At 43.2% G+C, this 19,096-nt stretch overlaps 1 protein-coding gene across 3 annotated transcripts in view; it reads left to right on the top strand.

The window, feature by feature from the left end:
- The window catches only part of LOC103066542 (protein argonaute-1), a 64,390-nt gene that overhangs the window by 22,329 nt on the left and 22,965 nt on the right, over positions 1-19,096 (top strand). The window contains exons 2-7 of one of the 3 annotated variants that reach the window (XM_088140262.1): positions 9,814-10,000; positions 12,251-12,371; positions 13,415-13,596; positions 14,051-14,187; positions 15,857-15,991; positions 18,028-18,115. In XM_088140262.1, the coding sequence (XP_087996388.1) occupies positions 9,814-10,000; positions 12,251-12,371; positions 13,415-13,596; positions 14,051-14,187; positions 15,857-15,991; positions 18,028-18,115 (850 nt within the window). Of the gene's footprint in view, positions 1-9,810; positions 10,006-12,250; positions 12,372-13,414; positions 13,597-14,050; positions 14,188-15,856; positions 15,992-18,027; positions 18,116-19,096 lie in introns of those variants that run through there. The other 2 variants (XM_088140261.1, XM_025171171.2) reach the window with 2 other exon arrangements.

Raw genomic sequence — 19,096 nt, 5'->3', positions numbered from 1 at the left:
ACTTCTAGTGAACTTCTAGTGAAGAGGGACTAGAACCCCAATTCTAGTCCCCCTTCAGTCATGGAAGCTTTCTTGGGGACTTTGGGGCAGTCTCTCCCGCTCAGGCCAAGGGCCAGTGTGAGGTAGTGGTGAAGGTGCTGGACTAGGAGTGGTGAGACCCAGGTTCAAGTCCACCTTCTGCTATGGAAGCTCACTGAATGACTTTGGTCCTGTCCCTCCCTCTCAGCCCAGCCTATTTCACAGTGTGGTTGTTGTCAGGGAGGAAACAGGACTTGTATTATGTTAGATATAAGCACATGCCAAATGCAAATGCTGGAGATCTTGGAGCATTTATGTTTAAGTAATCTCTAATCTCTAAAAAAAAAAGTCTGCATTATTGTTTTCTCCTAAATTTGGCCGGCTGTGAATGTTATCCTTGGATAGTTGGGTCAGCTGACAGTGCCAGTGGCTTAACTCATACTCCAAAGGAAAATAAATCTTAAACCTTCTTAGGAGAATCGTGGCAAATGATTGATTGGAGAATCAGGATTCAGTCCTGTACCCATTTCCCTGGAAACAAGTCTCATCATATTCAGCGGAAGCATCTGGTAGTGCTGTTGGCTCGATTTTGCTTTAGGGTGTTGAGCGAACCTAATCTTCGTAGTTTCTAAGCCATGACTGATGGCTTTAGGGTGTTGTGTGAACTGCAGAGGTGGATTTTTTTTTTTTTTGGATCAACTGTTATTCAGTGGCTTAGCAAATGTGTCAAGGAGGCCCTTGGGAAGGCTGAATTCACCAATCTTGCAATCTTCAGATTGATTAGGAGTGAAGTTTTGGAATTCCCAGCCTGCATCGCATTGGGTAGGAATTCTGAAGGTTATAGTCCCAACAAACTTTGTAAATGCCTCTTGGCGAGTTCCACAGTAAGTTTCCGTTTTCTTTCCTCTTGGCATTAAGCTTAGTTAGGGTGTTCCTCCCCACGTTCTCAGGGCAGCATCCTCTGAGGAAGACAGATGACCACTGTGAATTTTTGTCTGTTCCCTCTCACACCATGACTAGCAACGCCTCCTCCAGCCAGGGGCATCTCTTCCTAACCCTGATGACACCAACCTGAACAAATGTGCATTGTGATCTCTCAGCCCAAACTTTTGCCCCTTTGCCACGCAATTACAAAGGGACGGAGTTTGCGTGGTGATGCACTTCTCATCACTCGGCCTGCCTTGCCTTTCTGTGGATGTTGGTGCTTCAAGCCATAATTTCTGATTTTTGTTTTTCCACTCAGTGGCAAAACATCACATTGTATAATTCATCTTCCCTAATCAACACGTACTATCCCCAGTATTCTTTCTGTTTCATCAAAGGGGGTGGGGATTTTGGTCTCTTCCTCACCTGCAGCTCACTTCCAAAGGAGACACGGCCAGGCTTCTGGCAGGTAGCAATCTCCGTCAGCATGCTTAACCAAGCCTTTGCTGGCCTGTGCTTTAGTTTATTTTTAAAACTTCAGCCTTAAGATAAAACAAACAGCCCATCGCTGAGTAAACCCCGCTGCAGAAGCTGCCTCCTCCTGCCTGGCCTCCCATTCTCTCCCTGTGTTGGGCCATCCTTGCTAAAGCTTGTAAATCATGTTCGATCCTTGGAGAAGCAGTCCTGCGTGGGGTGAAGGAGAGACGGGAACAGGAGGTGGGGCAGCCCGGCCTCTGGATGACCTTGGCAGGGAGCGCATTTCTCATTCAATTCACTGGGGAAGCCGGTGGATGAAAGGGCGGGGTGGGAAGCCGATGCGCGTGATTAGGAGGAATCTGTTATGGCCTGAAATTGCCTGGCGATAATCAGATACGATAATCAGACACCAGAAGAGACAGCAGTTGTTCCTTCCAAGCTCACCTTCTTCTAGGAAGAACTAGTGAGAGAGCTCTCTTCTCCTTTCCAGTTTCCCTTTTCTGAATCATCTGGGAAGGGAGGGAGGGAGGGGAGAGGAAGGAAGAAAGGAAGGAGAGAGAAAGGGAGGGAGGGAAGGAAGGAAGAGGGAAGGAAGGAAGGAAGGAGGGGGAGGGAGGGAAGGAAGGGGAGGGAGGGAAGGAAGGAAGGAAGGAGGAGGAGGGGGAGGGAGGGAGGCGAGAGGAAGGGAGGGAGGGAAGGAAGGAAGAGGGAGGGAGGGAAGGAAGGAAGGAGGGGGAGGGAGGGAGGGAGGTGAGAGGGAAGGAAGAAAGGAAAGAGAGAGAAAGGAAGGAGAGAGAAAGGGAGGGAGGGAGGGAGGAAGGAAGGAAGGAAGGAAGGAAGGAAGGAAGGAAGGAAGGAAGGAAGGAAGGAAGGAAGGGCTAATTTATGGAGCCGTAAGGTTGTGGTTTAGCTTGGGCTTAAACCCTGTATAACCCCAGCTGCTGAGATTAAAAAAAACATATTTTATGGGGTAGAGTAGTATGATATGAGAACCCAGTCAGTCGTGGCATCGTTAGCAAACCATGCCTACGCGCAGCGTATAAACTAGTCAGTATATGTCATGCCGTTTCCAGCTTCAGATGGAATCCGTGGGAAGGTCCCACCTCTGCTTTACGTGCGATGCCCATAAAAAAATAGGGTTTGGATTGCACAGCCATGCCTGCCCTTTTGACTTGTTTGATTGCCCCTGGGTGGAATAGTCACATTACACGATGCTTCTTCACATTTAAAAAAGATCCCCTTGATGAAAGATAGGAGGGAAAATAGAATACAGTACATCAGAACTCATTAGATTACAGTGCATTAGATCTCATAGGTGTGTTAGATACCTTCTGGCAGGGCGTTTAGAATAAAATAGTGGCACTTTTATTGCTGTGTTTAGAAGCATTACCTATAGCAGGGTTTCTCAACCTTGGCAACTTGAAGACGTGTGGACTTCAACTCCCAGAATTCCCTAGCCAGCATATGCTGGCTGGGGAATTCTGGGAGTTGAAGTCCACACGTCTTCAAGTTGCCAAGGTTGGGAAACCCTGACCTATAGGGTGGGATAAGGTATACACTTTATGTTCAAAAAGTTTGAGGTTTGGTAATATGGCAGGGGAGCCCTGAAAAAACAGTTGTTCATCAGAATCTCATATTTATGTTAGTTATTTATAATTAGATTTTTATTTTGCTTTTAGTTTTGATTTACTCAAGGCAGTCTACATACCTAATACTCCTGCTTCCTATTTTTCCCACAATGACAGCCTTGTGAGGTGGGCTAGGCGGAGAGAGTGTGGCTGGCCCAAAGTCACCCAGTTGCCTTCTGTGCCTAAGTGAGGACTAAGGACTCAGTCTCTTGGTTTCTGCCCCAGCACCTTAATCACTGCACGAAATTGTCTCTCATATGAGTCAAATTTCCTCTGTCCCCATGTCCTATCCTAACATCTGGCTGCCCAGTCCCAACATTTGGGCCTCCCAAATCCCCCTTGTCTCTACTTTGATTAGGAGCTCTGCCGTATTTTAGGATGAATCCAGGTCTCTAGACCATATCAGCAAATTTCCAGCGTTGGGAATCCCAATCTTGAAATGACCTTTGCCCGAGATCTTTCCTTCTGTTTTGGTTTACTGTACTTCATTTTTCTTGGAATTTATCTGTTGTAAGTCTCTGTTCTTTTCCATTCCTTGTGTCTTTTCCCTTCATTTGGTGCTGAGCAGTCATTTTCAACCTTCTGGACTCTAAGCGTGTGTGTTTCGCAGGCCGACAAGGTGCATGCATTATGTCTTTCATAGCACCACATGTGGATTTGACAGCCCTAAAAATAGCCTTCTAGAAGCCTGTCCGTATAGCTCAGCTTTTCTCCTGGTTGTTCCGTAGTGCAAATCATGTGTTTAAACTTTGGCCATTGTTTGGCAGCCTAGTCAGAGGCCCCAGGAGGAGGGACGAGGACAGGAGGACGTCTTTTCCTAGTCGAGCCGTCCAGAACGGTCTTGCTGAGGAAATTCATGGGAATGGAGCAGAACTGGTTTTAAAAGCAATGCCGGTCAGCCCCCTTTTCCGGAAAACGCCTCCTTTGCAACGGGCCGATTGGAATTCTGAACTTTGCATTTACTTGATCTCCTCTGCGCCAGTTTTCTTCAACCTCCTGACCATTTCTGTCTCTAACCGAATTTTCATCTGGGGTGCTAATGCACGATGTATTCTCCTTTTTATCTGGGTTTCTTTCGGAGATGAGTAAAATCCTACATTTGTGTCTACAGCTTGTGCTGTTGAATGTAGGGATCGCTGCAGATACTCTGGGTAAAGTTTAGCATTGGAAAAATAGAACTATGACTCTGGACAGTTGGGTTCAAAATGTGGCCCTAGCAAAAAGGTTAACCCACGCTCTTGGGTTTCATTCCGATCAAGTAAAAGCCAACACTGTTTTTACACATATCCGATTTGATAGTTTCTAACAAGCTGGGAAATTATAGCTGCCCCCCACTGGTTGAATATATTAATATGTGGAAAGAATATTAAGCCAATATTAATGTTTGTGATCCTTTTATAAAATATATATATGTATCTGCTTGTGTATATGGATGTTGTAAAATTCGTAATTTAGTTAAAAGTATTTTTAAAATACCTAAAAAAGTCTTATACGACTTAGAGTGCAGTCTTTTTCCAATTTCCTTGGGAGTACAGGTCATCCTCAGTTAACAACTGCTCGCTTAGCAACCGTTCAGAGCTACAACGGCATTGAAAGAGTGGTGGTTATGACCGGTCCTCGGAGTTCTGGCCATCCCAGCACCCCAGTGGTCATGTGATCGTGATCTGGGCACTTGGCAACCAGCTTGCACTTCTGACTGGTTGCAGTGCCCTGCAATCACAGGATCACTATTTGTGACCTTCCTTGCTGGCTTTCCCAGAAAGTCAATGGGGAAGCCAGCAGGGAAGGTCACAAGTTGCTTGGGTAAGTCTCCCCCACCCGCACACCCTCCCCTAGCCCCTCTGTGCCTTGTGCTGTGCCTTGCCGACCAGCCGCATACCCTCATGCACCCTTCCTAAGCCTCGCTGCACTCACGCCACCCTCCCTGACCACTCACATATCCTCTCCCACCCGGCAGCAACCGCTTACCTGCCCGCTGGCCTGCTTGCAATCTGCCTGGGACTTGCAACTTCCTGCCAGCTTCCCCACTAACTTTGGTTGTTGGAAGCCGGCAGGAACTTGCGAGGCTTGCTTAATGACCCATGATCCATGCTTAACAACAGCAACAGGACTGCAGGAATTGCGGTCGCTAAGCGATGCGGTCGTGTGACATTGCATTTTATGACCGCATCGCTTAACGGCCGAAATTCAGGCCCCAATTGCTGTCATAACTGTGAGTCCAACTGAGCAGTGGAATTAATTTTTTAAATAGACCTGTATGGGGTTGTGTTGCTACTATATATGCGGTGAAATGAGGCTCAGAGTCCAATGAAACTGAATCACTTTGGGGTATACGTTGAGGTTGCCACATCTTTGAGCATTTCATAAATGCAGCAGCTTGAGAATCACTACTATGGGGAGGAGTAGGCTGGAGTGAGCTGAACTCCAACCTTCTGCTAACTGGGAGATGTTAAATATAACAAAACAATTTTTAAAAAGAAGGAAATGTAACATTCCCACCAATAGTATTCTGCAGCAGGTGCCCATGTACAACTTGGAGTTGTCTGAAGTTTACTGTGGGATTCATATTTCAGTTCCTCGTTTGTGATTGTCAGAGGCTGGAGAATCTCTCCAAGTGTTGGTGAACTACAACTTCACTATCCTCTGCTGTTGGCCCTGCTTCCCAGGGATGCTGGTTCAGGAACAACTGGAGGACCATAGACTCTTCTAGAGCCTCCTTGGACTCTTTCCTATTTAATTATCCTAAAATGGCTGCTTTGATTGGAAATAATTATTTCCTTTGAGGAGAGTGATGCCTACACCTAGAGATACGTGAGATGGAGTAATCCATGGCTTATTTGGGATACTGAATTATTAAACATTAGGCCTTTATCAACTGAGCTTTGCTTTGAACACTTCTGCAAATAAGGAACTGTAGCAGGTAGATGTTCCAGATATTGCTGAAGAACAACTCCTAGTAACTCCCACCATTGGTTAAATTTGATAAGGTGGTTGGGAAATGTAAATCTAGGATGCTACAAGCTGTCTCTGAACTAGAGTGGCAAGTGACAACACACCACTGTCTGAGTTCCTATAACTTGATAACTGAGCTAATTGTTGGGCTGGGTTTGCATCGCACACACTTAACAAAAAGGCCAAGCTGCATTCACACAACACGCTGATCTTGGTTTATTTTAACCTTGATTAGAGTTTTTGCACATTGCCAAATCCTGCCCATTTGGTTAGTTTATGATTCAGTGCAATGTATCAAGCCCTAAAATGGATTTGTTTAGTTAAGCTTGTTCAAATTCTGTCTTGTATATCCATTTATCCTGGTCCGGGTCAGTGTCTGGCGTTCAGGAAGCCTTCCACCCAAAGGCCATGTTACTAAAATGTTATGCTGGGTAACATTTCTCTGGGAATTTATAGGCAGTTTGAAACTGAAGGCGGATGTTGAAAGGTGTAGGTTTGTTTATTAGTAACACACTCTGAGGATTACTGATAGCAGGAAGTAATTTCTCTTTTCTCTCCTACCACCACTGCTGTGGTTTTTTAAAACATATATTTAAAAAAAAATACAGTAGAGATAAGCAAAGTAAGAGCTGATGGCAATTACAAAATCAGGAAGGATGAACACAAAGGAGCTACTTTGAACTTGCATCAGATGGGTGCCCCAAATCAGGATGATCTACACTGGGCCGTCCTTTAGATGTGGTTGAGCTACAACTGCTAACATCTCTCAACATTGGTGTCACATTCAGCAAGATCTGGAGAGCCTGGTTGGTCTACACTTACTCTACACTGAAGCTTTGAGAGTAGAATCTTCCCCATTTTTACCTAGAGGAGCCGGATCGAAGCTAAACCCTTTGTATGCAAAACATATCCTTTGCAATGGAGGTAGAGTTTCTCTTCACATCATGTCTTATCCATGGGTAACTTAAACCAATCCAATTTTCTGAGCTCACACAATACACTGAATCATAAACTAATTAAATCGGCCTAATTTGTTTTTTGAAAAAAGAAGCTAAAATGTGGTTTGAACATCGCTGGTCCTACAAGCTTGGTTTTCCGATGTAGTAGCAAGGAAAAGAAATTGATCAAGAAGAAACAGGAGTTATGTAGTTTTCTCCAGAAATACTTTATAGGAGAATCAACATGGGATGACAATGAATTTCAATAAACCTAGGAAAAAAGCCAGTTGGCATGAAAGAAAATGGGTTTGACAGAACGCTAACACATAAAATCAGCATAGCCCTCCTGGATTACATCAAGGCGTAATTCACCCTAGTTCTGCATTTTGTTTTGGGCTGTGGCTAACCTGATGCCTCTGGAGTTCTTGTAGACAGACATGGAAGCAGAACTTCTGTGTCCCCTATAGACGTTTGAAGGCATGCTGACCCCAACCTGGAGGGAATAGTTGTCAAGACCAAGGGTCTTTGATAAATGTGTCCTCGATGAGTTTATCCAATCCCCTCTTAAAGCCATCTGACTTATGGTGATTGCCATGTCTTGTAGTAATGAATTCTACAACTTAATAATGCACTGTGTGGAAAGGTGCTTTGTGCAAAAATTCCAAACTAAAGAATCCCATTATTTCCTTTTCTCATCAGGAACGGGTGTGAGCCCCTTGATACTTTTAATTGTCCCTTTCTGTACTTACTCCAGCCCTACTGCATCCTTTTTCAAAGGTGGTAACAAGCACTGCATCCAGTGCTCCAGATTTCAGATGTACGATATCTTTCTATGAGGATCTTATAATGTTGGCAGTTTTATTTTTAACCCCTTTCTGTTTCCTAATAATTTATTAGCATGGAATGTTCACAGCTGGTTCACACCAAAATATTGTCTTCACTAATTGTCCACTGTGACCCCCAGATCTTTTTCCTGGTTAGTTATAGACAGCTCAGTATTTATGCGAAATTGGGAGGTTTTCCCCAATGTGCATCATTTTACATTTACTTAAATTGAAGTGCATTCCCATTTGGCTGGCCATTCACACAGTTTAGCAAGAGATCATTCTGGAGCTTTTCACAATCACCTTTTGGTTTTTACTCTTCTGAATAGCTTAGTGTTTTCCACAAACGTGGTCAGCTTTCTGATTGTTCCTAAAACAGGATCATTTAAACCACTAATCCCAACAAAGTTTCTTAGGCACCCCACTTATTACTCCATTCCATTGAGAAAATTCCCCTTTTATTCCTACTTTTTGTTTTCTGTTTTTTTTTTTTAATCAGTTAGCAATCTGTAAAAACAGGGTTCCTCCACCTCAGCAACTTTAAGATGGATGGACTTCAACTCCCAGAATTCCCCAGCCAGCATGGCTGGCTGGGGAATTCTGGGAGTTGAAGTCCACTCATCTTAAAGTTGCTGAGGTGGAGGAACCCTGTGTAAAAGGATCCTCTTATCCCATGGCAGTTAAGTATGTTCAAGAGCCTTTGATGAGGAATTCTGTCAAAAGTTTTTTGAAAATCCAAGTATACAGTTTAAACAAGGTTATCTCTGTCCATGTGCCTAATGACAGAAAATCACCTGAAACCTTAGGATCTCACTCAAAATCTTGGGAGATTTTGGCAATTTATGATAAAAAGATTGGCGGGGGTTCTTCCGAACAGAATTTCAAGGTGCCCTTTGCTACCAGCCCCTCTTAAACCGTGTGATCTTTGAATTCTGCAGGTAATCGCTGTGTCATATCCTAGTAGAGGAAGAGGCCTATTTGGCAGATCTAGGTTGAGTCCAAAGAATATAACTTCCAAGAGATCTTGGGAAAAATTTGAACAGTGGCTTATCATTTCTGAAACAAACCAAAAAATCTCATGGTAAATCGACTACATTGCTAGTATCAGGAGTAGTGCTTAGGAATAACTGGCCCGTTTCTATTTTGGATTCTGTTTCCACAAAGTAATTCTAATATGAGTGCAGCTGATAATCATGGTTATGTGTAGATGTCTGTATCTGCAACCAACTTTCTAGAACATGGCCCTGTTTGTTCTAAATGCTGCCTTATATTCTATTTCCTATGGTTGCACCCAATTTCTTTGTGGCTTTCTTAATTGGTGCCTCTTTCCAAGATCTCATCTGCTCTTGAAGCCTAAGTGTCTAAGCAAGAAACAAGAAAGAAGGTCCATTTTCAAATCTTACCTTAGCCAAGTCCTTGGTAGGTCATCTTGCACAAGCCAGTAATAACTTCAGTTCCTATTCATATATGAAATATGAAAATAATACTTGCCTAGTTTATTAGGAATGCTGTATGGATTATAATGTTAAGTTTGGGTGTTCAGGTCATAATAAGACATGGTTTGTTAAATAAGCCCTGGTGGCTGGGTGTCCATGTAACACAAAGTCATTTTTGAGAGCATCTGGTGGACTTGCTGACAAAATGGCTGCCATGGGAGACTTGCGTATTTACAAAATGGCTGCCATGGCAGACTTGGTCAGTCACAAAGCACCTGCTGACCAGAAGGCAAACTAATCCCAAGGAACTCTCTATCACCCTCTGGGACCTTTATGAGACTCAGAAGCATTTCTGCATATGATGCTGAAGGTTGGTGGTTTGCTTTGCAAGATTCCAACTTCCTGTTCAGTTTAAGAGGGTGTTGTTTTTTTTTAAAGAAAATCAGCTGGGGCAGGGAGTCGAATGCACACACAGAAAGGTGACTGGGGACACCTTTTCTGTACTGAGCCATATGCTGTATGTGGAATGTTCTAGAAGCTCTAAAGTGTTCTTCAGCTGATGAGTTCTCACATCTCTCTCTCTTTCCTCCACTTCCAATTTTTGTTTGTTTAGCAGTTGCTGCAGGCACTTACCTGCCACCCCTCCAGCAGGTATTTCAAGCTCCTCGCCGGCCTGGGATAGGAACTGTTGGGAAGCCCATCAAACTCTTGGCCAACTACTTTGAGGTAGACATTCCCAAAATTGATGTCTATCACTATGAAGTTGACATCAAGCCAGACAAGTGTCCCCGCAGAGTCAACAGGTAAGGCAAGTATTAGCATTTAGCCATTTCTTCTTCTCTCCAGCCCTCACTATAACCCTCAGCTGAACATGTTCCTCATGTTCTAGAGGAAGAACCTGTGGGCTGGGAGGGGGCAGGAAGAGAGAAAGGCACGTAGAATCATTCCTTCCTATCTGTTGCCAAGTTTTGAGAAGCCCCATTTCTTGGCAAGCTGTTTCAGCCTACCTGGCTACTTGGCACTCTTCAACCTGGCTATGACTGGAACTGCTGTTCTTGCTTAGGCTGGTGGGAGTGAGATGAATTTTTTGATGCCCCCTCTCCTGTTAAACAGTGTGTTGTATGTCCCTTCTCCTCCCTCATCATCTCCGGTCATGCCTTGGTGGCTCAGGAGAAAACAGAGCCTTGATCTTCATCCCCGGTCAGTTTACAGCAGCTGGGTGGAGTTGGCTGGGATCCCAGGCTTTTAAAATAGCTGCTCTTAGACAGTTGGGCTGCCATTTAAATACTCTTCTTCCTGTAGTCTTAAACGTGGGAGGGTCAGAGATGTGAGAGGAGCCTATGCTAAAGCATGAAGCTTCTCACAGCTTTTTGAAATCCTGGAGTTGGGAGAGCCATGGAGGTCTTTGATTCCAGCCCCCTGTTCAGTGCAGGAATCTAATTTAAAGTATCTCTCATGGGCGCTTTCCTTGACTGGATGTGGTCCAGCAAAGGCTCGACAGTTCCTCGACGGTCAAACTGCCTTTATTTTTAGTACATTTGTCTTTATCTGCCTTCCTCCACCAAGTCCTGTGACAGCTTGTAGGGAGGCTGGGAAAGGAGTGGAAGGGAGGTTAGAGATAAACAACCAAGAGATGGAAGGTGAGTCCGTTGGAAGCTTATTTCATAAACGGCGATTCAGTCCAGGTGGCAGGAAACCTGGGAAGAAGAGATACCAAAGATTCAAAAAGACGTCATCCCAGTGTTTTTCAAACTTGACAACTTGAAGACGTGTGGACCTCAGCTCTCCGAGTTCCCCAGCCAGCAGTATCTGGAAAACAGGGGAGTCAAAAAAGCAAGAGGGCAACTGCAACTGCATGATGTAAGTTGCATACCCTTTTGAGTTTTTGGACATCCCCTGCTGAAAAATCACACTTTGCCAACCCAATTTAATGCAATTTATTATATTTAATATATTTGACTGTTAATGCATTGAATATATTTGACTATTACTTGACCAAATGGTCCCTAGCTGGTCCAGTCAGATAAGTTGGACTTTATCTTTCTGAATCTGAAGACAGTTTGGCCCATGATTGTGCTGGTTGGGTTTTATATGAATTGAAATCCCATGTTAACTGCAGGAGACTGAGAATCAGCGTTGTAGAGCTGGAAGGGATCACAAGGCCCATCTAGACCAGTGTTTCTCAACCGTGGCAACTTGAAGATGTGTGGACTTCAACTCCCAGAATTCCCTAGTCAGCCAAGCTGGGAATTCTGGGAGTTGAAATCCACACATCTTCAAGTTGCCAAGGTTGAGAAACACTGGTCTAGACCGACCCTTTACAATGTTCAGGAACATCAAGGTGAGAAGTGAAGTGAGAGGTGATTGTCCAACCTCTTCTTAAAAACTTCCAGAGATGGAAAATCTATAACTTCTATAGGTGGACTATGAGTAAGGGAAGAACGTTTCAGATAAATATATTAAAACCTCAGCCCCACTAGTTAATTTATATTTGGTACACCTTTTTCAACAAGTTTTACTCTTGTTTGAACCTTTTTTCTTTCCAACCTCATCCTTTCAAGTTAATCTTTGCAGCCATGTTAGAAAACCTAGGGATATCCCTCTTTTTCTGAAACAGGCCAAATGTCTTACAAAAACGAAATTCTGCAGCAGCATTAAAAAACCAGCAGGATTTGGTCTGCAAGATCACAACAGCACTCCTCAGTGACCCTGCCATGTGAGAGAAGTACAACGGCCATCCAAATTATTGATCAGCAGTGCAGACCTTGTAGATGAAACACACTTGTTTGGTCTTAGCTGAGCCAATTTCATGCACAACAGGCAATTGTGTTAAGCCTGCTTTAGGTCAAAGCCCTGAGTTTCTTGACTTGTGACTTGAGAAATAGTGAATTTGTCCTGTGACTCTCAAATGACTGCCCCACAAGCTGGTTCTAAACACTTTAGTTTCCTAGCAGAATTATGCTTAAGTCTCTTTTTCTAGCTGCTTCTTTTTCTTTCCTCCTCTCCCCGTCCGATGTCTGTCTGTTGCTTTTTTTTTTTTTTTTTTTTTGCAGGGAGGTTGTGGAATATATGGTGCAACACTTCAAACCTCAGATCTTTGGAGACCGGAAGCCGGTGTACGATGGAAAGAAGAACATCTATACTGTCACTGCTCTGCCTATTGGAAATGAAAGGGTAAGAAGATAAAAGACAGGGGAGTGCAAAACTTTTCAGATTCAAAATGGGTTGTTCTAACAGAACAGGAAGTGTCCCGCCTCTGTTCTGAATGTACTGGAGCTTGAAATGGCTATTTCGAGCTCAAAATATTTCTGGTGTGATCAGAACACTTCTGTAAGTTTGGAACAGTCTGTTTCTAACTCAGAAAGTTATGCATTCAAAATGTTTTGCACACCATTCGAAAACAAGAGGATGAGATAGTGTTCTTCTTCTGAAAGCAGGAAATATATGTATATGTGGAGTCCCAGCCAGGGTGGTATTGTGGTTAAGATGTTGAACTAGGACTAGGTTGACCCACCCAGCCATGGAAACTCCGTGGATGACTTTGGATGAGCCCTCTCACTCTCAGGCCAACTCACTTCACAGGGTGGCTGTGTAGAGAAAGTCAAAGAAGGAAAGGTGAGAGGGAAATCCAACAAATAAATACAGGTAGTCCTTGCTTAACAACTGTTCGTTTAGCAACTGTTCGAAGTTGCGATGGCATTAAAAGTGATTTACGACCAGTGCCCAAAGTTACGACCATCGCAGTGCCCCTGCAGTCACATGATTGCAATCTGGGCGCTTGGCAACCAGCTCACACTTACGATGGTTGCAGTGTCCTGGGGTCATTTGTGACTTTCCCAGCCAGCTTCCGGCAAGCAAAATCAATGGGGAATCATGTGATTTGCTTAACAACCGCCGCAAAAAAGGTTGTAAAATTGGGTCCAGTCACATCATGATTTGCTTAATGACCACATTGCTGAGAGAGCTAAATTCCGGTCCCAATTGTGGTCATTAAGCGAAGACTACCTGTAATAGCATAAATGCTTCCTTGCTGTCTCTTATTTCCAGCACACGGCAGTGATTCAGAATAAACAGTTTTTTTTAAAAAAAGAGAGTTCTAAGTTTAAATTTGTGTTGTTCCAGGAATATGCAGAGCAGTGAGAGCAAGCTAAATTTTGGGATTAAGAGCAGGGAGACAAAAGTTCAAGGGTTAGTCTTGTTTCCTTGCTCCATTGCAGGTTGACTTTGAGGTGACAATTCCAGGGGAAGGCAAAGACCGGATCTTCAAGGTCTCTATTAAGTGGATGGCCATTGTAAGCTGGCGGATGCTCCATGAAGCTCTGGTGAGCGGGCAGATCCCTGTTCCTTTGGAATCTGTCCAGGCCCTTGATGTTGCTATGAGACACCTGGCTTCCATGAGGTAAAATTTGGTTGTTTGGTATTTTTGAAAAATGAATGCCAAGAAAGGGTTCATAACTAGGTTGAGAGGTGTCTGTTACAGTTACTCATGTTTGATAATCCATTGACCTAACATGGCTTTTCTCATGTTGTAGTTTTGAGGGACACCAAGAACAGAGATCAAAAGCCTCTTTGGAACATCATTTCCTAGAATTCTTGGGGGAGGAAAGAACAGAATAAGGGTTTTTATGTATACATTTTACTGAAATGAAATGTGACAAAACCGCAGGTGTTATATAAATGTTTTAATAATTTCTAGATATGGAGACAGGATCTGGGTTTTGCATCCTCTTAGAAGAAGATAAGAGAACTGAGAAAAATGTTCATTCTGTTGTGCCTCAATCTGAATCAGAGTTGTAGGCCTCCATGAGTATGTAACATGGACTAATGTTCCTCATTTCTTATGGTCTTCCCAGGTACACCCCAGTGGGGCGTTCCTTCTTCTCTCCCCCTGAAGGATACTATCACCCCCTGGGAGGAGGTCGGGAGGTATGGTTTGGCTTCCATCAGTCTGTCAGACCTGCCATGTGGAAGATGATGCTCAATATAGATGGTAATAATACTTACACATCTCTGTTAGAAGTAATATCTATCTCCAAATAAGAGTCTGTGAGAAGTTCTCTGTTCTGTCCCTGTGCCAAAGGTTTAGATTAGTTATGATAGCTGGACAGGCATCCCCCGTCTAATATTGTCCAGATGCGTTTCTCAACCTCAGCGACTTTAAGATGTGCAGACTTCATCCTGGTTGGGGGATTCTGGGAGTTGAAGTCCACACATCTTCAAGCTCCTGAGGTTGAGAAACACTGCTAGACATCCATTTCCATAATTCCCAATGAGCAAAATCCAACACACCTGGGGACTGCTGGATGGGAGGAAACTGCACTGGGTCCCCTCATATTTCAGGTTGTATTGCGATGTTTTGTCTTCATAGGCTTAACCCAAAGTTGTTTGACCGCTTGGTAAAAAACTTTGGGAGGTTTTTTGCAAAGAGTGGAGGAAAAAACATTTAATTAAACAACATCAGTAACTGTTCATGTTCTTTGGAGGACTCACAGTGCTTTTAATATGCATTTTTAGAGGGCTTCAGGGGTAAAGTTCTCGGTTTTGATCTGTCAGTCAAGCTCTGTGTGCTACAATCCCATGGGAGCAAGAAGAAGTTTGGATTTCTTTAAGAGTCTCAAATATCATCCCTTATTTTTTGGGAAAAAAAGACATTTGTAGAACTTGTGGTTAAAAAGGGATAAGCCCCCCTGATGAATTTCAGAAGATATGGTTGATTAGCCCTTCTGGAAGTTAGAGAGTAGGCTTTGGTTCCATAGCCATTCACGTTATGGAAGAATAAATTATGCATCTATTATTAAAAGAAATAATTAAAAATATTAAGCACTTAGAGCAGTGTTTCTCAACCTTGGCAGCTTGAAGATGTGTGGACTTCAACTCCCAGAATTCCCCAGCCAGCTATAGGAGTTGAAGTCCACACATCTTCAAGCTGCCAAGGTTGAGAAACACTGGCCTAGAGGAAGGGTTTTCATTAAGAGCATATTGCTGGTACAGTGGTACCTCGGGATACGAACGCCTCTACTAACGAGCTTTTCGGGTTACGACCAGCTCCGGCCGCAAAAATTTACCTCGATGTGCGAACTCCGCCTCGGGGTACGGTCATTTTTCCGCCCTGACACATGGTCCGCGGCCATTTTTCCGCCCCTGACACGTGGTCCGCGGCCATTTTTCCGCCGCGCCGTGTGGCGCCCGGCCATTTTTGCGCCGCGCCCGGCCATTGCCACGCCGCGCCCGGCTGTTTTCCCGCCCCTGACGCGTGGTCCGCGGACGCCAGAACGGATTAATGGTAATTACATTGAACCTTATGGGAAAATTTGCTTCGGGGTGCGACCAAATACGGAGGGCGGAACGGATTAACCGGATTTACATTGAACCCTATGGGGAAATTTCCTTCGGGTTACGACCAACTCGGGATACGCCCAGAGTCACGGAACGGATTAAGTTCGTATCCCGAGGTACCACTGTATTAAGAATTTGAAAAGGTGTAGCAAGAGAATTACGGAGCTAAGATGTCGGTAGGAGTTAGAAAATTGTAGACATACTGCCAGAGCCAAGAATAAGTGTGGACTTTGTCTGCCTGGTTAGCTTTAACAATGGTATTTAAACGGTTGCAAGATCCCTGTTGTAATTTATCTACACCTTTCTCTGCTCGCCCCACCCAGTGTCTGCAACAGCGTTTTACAAGGCCCAGCCTGTGATTGAATTCATGTGTGAAGTCCTGGACATCCGGAACATTGATGAGCAGCCAAAACCTCTGACTGACTCTCAGAGGGTTCGGTTCACAAAGGAAATCAAGGGTAAATAATGAGGGCAGGGGAATTTTGTTTTTTTCAAGATTTTTTATCCCGCCTTTGTTATTTTTATAAATAACTCAAGGCAGCAAACATACCTAATATTCCTTCCTCCTCCTATTTTCCCCACAACAACAACCCTGTGAGGTGGGCTGGGCTGGGAGAAAATGACGGGCCCAAAGTCCCCTGGCCAGTTTTCATGCCCAAGGTAGGACTAGAACTCAGTCTCCTGGTTTCTAGCCTGGGACCTTCACCGCTAGACCAAACTGGCTCTATTTCAGAAAATTTCTCTTTCTGTTTCAGAGAAAACTGCACGGACTTAGCCAGGCAGTTGCCAGGAGTCAAGACTGACTCAAAGGCACCCCCCCGCCAAAAAAAAAATCAGAGAAAGAGACAGCATGCCAGCTGAGACTTCTGCTTGGTGTTTCCTTGGTCTGGCATAAAACTTGAATTATTGAATAGCGGGAGGAGCAGGAGCACGAGCACGAGGAGGAGGAGGAGGAGAGTGGGAGCAAAATGGTTTCTGATTCTTAGAGCCATGGGGAGAACTTTGAAACAAGAGTGGCCAGTATGTGGGGAGAACTTAGAGCCACAGGCTTTCCTTGAGTTTTTGCAAAGAAGGGAGTGAGTGGAAAGGATGCCCTCTGCAATTCTTGGAACCCCACCCAAGGCGTCCAGATTTACACAACTTCTTCCAGTCTTTCCTCTCTCTCTATACATATAACGAGAGAGAGAGAGAGAGTTATATAGAGTTATATGTATATATACTGTGCACACACACATACTGTATATATACACGTGTGTGTGTGTGTATACGTGTGTGTGTGTATTTAGTGCAGCAATGGAGCTCTTGCAAGCCACAACCTTTCTTCCTTCCCATTTAATAATTGACATCAATGGAAGCTTATTCTCTTAAACTTGGTGGTGGGTGGATGGGGGAGGAAATTACATGGTATGTGCTTGAAGGGGGAGGCATCGGTGTGAAAATAAGTGAGCAGAGGTAGATAGTAGAGGGTTATGGGTATGAAAGAAAATTAGCTGTGGCTCATGTCACACCCATTGCCTGTTCCCACCCCCATTTGCATCTCAACCAGAAATGCAGGAATGTTCGCTGATTCCCTTTCTTTTTTCTTCTCCACCAGTTTGTGTTCCATCTGTTTCTTTTCTTTTCTTTAACTGACATGAGGAGTGCTGGAATAACCTTTGATTAAACTAAGAATTAAGGTTGAGTTGTTTTGAAGTCAGCAAGGCTTTCTTGATAGTGGGTCTGATCCTGTGGATCCCACAGCTTTCAGATGGCACAGTCCTGTGGCTTTTTTCGCAAGCATATTTTCCCCTCAAAGCTTTTTTGGAAAGTGTTATTGGAGGCTGAGATACATTTAATTTTCTCCCCCTAAATAAGCATGTTAGGAGTTGGACTGTTTTTTTAAAAACACTGATATTTATTTATTTTGGGGATTTATTTACCATCTCAGTCCAAAATGAACTCTAGGTGGAGTATACTATACAACTGCTTATTTATTTCTTGTTTATAGTGAAACAATTCATCAGCAACATGAATTCCAAAATAAAAATATTTTCTTTAAATCTGGAGGGTGCAGATTGTAAAATAAGCAAGTATGAAAGGTTTTTTTGTATGTAATTCTATCAACTAATAGAATCCGACAACTTTCTGACAACTTTGCTGTTATATTCCAATTTTTATATATACATAAATCCCATGTAGTAATAATTGTCATTAGGTATTGAGGAATTGTGGAATTGTTGAATATCAAAATGATTAAGAAATGATTGATTTGTGAGATATTCCAATAATGGAAAACAGTAACTTCAAAGATTCATGCGAGAATGGATCTCTAAATAAAATAGGTATTTTTAATTGCTGAAATCAGAACTTCTATTCATAAAGTATTCACCGTATTATAATTTTAACTGAGAATCTTATGAACGAAAATATAATAACTAAAATAGAATGGAAGGGGATAGCTTTGAATGGAACTAAAACTACAATTGCTTGTAAACTTAATCTTCTCTTTCACTAGGTTTGAAAGTGGAGGTTACTCACTGTGGACAAATGAAGAGGAAATACCGTGTGTGTAATGTTACTCGGCGTCCAGCTAGTCACCAAACGTAAGGCAGGCGCTGGGAGGAATTGGAGACCATTCATGGGTGTCTGTATTAAAAAAAAAAACAACTCCCAGTTTTGGAAACATCCTGTTTCTTAAAATGAATGACATCCAGCCACTGATGGATGCAGTCCTTGTTAAAATTGGAAAATAGAAGTGGAGAGGGAATATAAAATCAAAGTTTTTGTTTACTTTTGTTTTATAGGATTGCTTCATACAGTTCTTCAGACCAAAATGGTTCTATTAACAGTTCAGGACTTTGGGTTAACATCTAAATTATGGAAGCAAAGGTTAAGCTGTTTAATTCTGGGTTTAGAATAACTTGAGTGTTCCAGTACTGCTCAATCCAGTCTTTATTATGGTCAGTGACCAGAATTGTGGACAATTTTATAAGGCCATTAAAATAAAATGAGCTAAAATATTGGATGAATAAAATGGTAAGATGTTAGAAGAGATCTAAAGGACACAAAGCTAATTTTATTAAACTTTAATAAACTTTAAAACGTATTAAAGTTACTAGAACTATCAGAAAAATGACTGTGAAATTGATGAAATACAGAGGTGGTAAACTATTCGAGTTCTCATTCAATTATTGTTAAAATTACTTAAGAGGTAGGCCTAGATAAAAGTGCCAGAATATATGAATCAAAGGCTGTGCAGGTCTGGATGGAGGGGAACCATCTTCAACTCAATCCTACAGGTGGCAGCTGTGGCTAGGAAGGGCTTAGCATAGCTTCATCTGATGTGTCAGTTGCACCCTTTCTTGGATCAGGGCCCTCCAGACAGTCACTCATGCCCTAATCACCTCACAGCTTGACTATTGCCATGCGCTGCACGTGGAGCTGCCCTTGAAGACCACTTGGAAGCTTCATCTAGTCCAGAATGCGGTGGCGCAAACAGTTATGGTTATGCTTCGGTATACCCATGTGACACCATCCAGAATCGTTGGGCTTCGGTGATATATAAATTTAATAAATAAATACCA

Source organism: Python bivittatus, unplaced genomic scaffold, assembly GCF_059951505.1.
Source record: "Python bivittatus isolate LINGU-HERP-01145 unplaced genomic scaffold, Pbiv_v1 ctg000260_np1212, whole genome shotgun sequence".
NCBI lineage: Eukaryota > Metazoa > Chordata > Lepidosauria > Squamata > Pythonidae > Python > Python bivittatus.
Note: the sequence above shows the minus strand (reverse complement) of the source record. Positions and strands in the feature narration are given on the sequence as shown.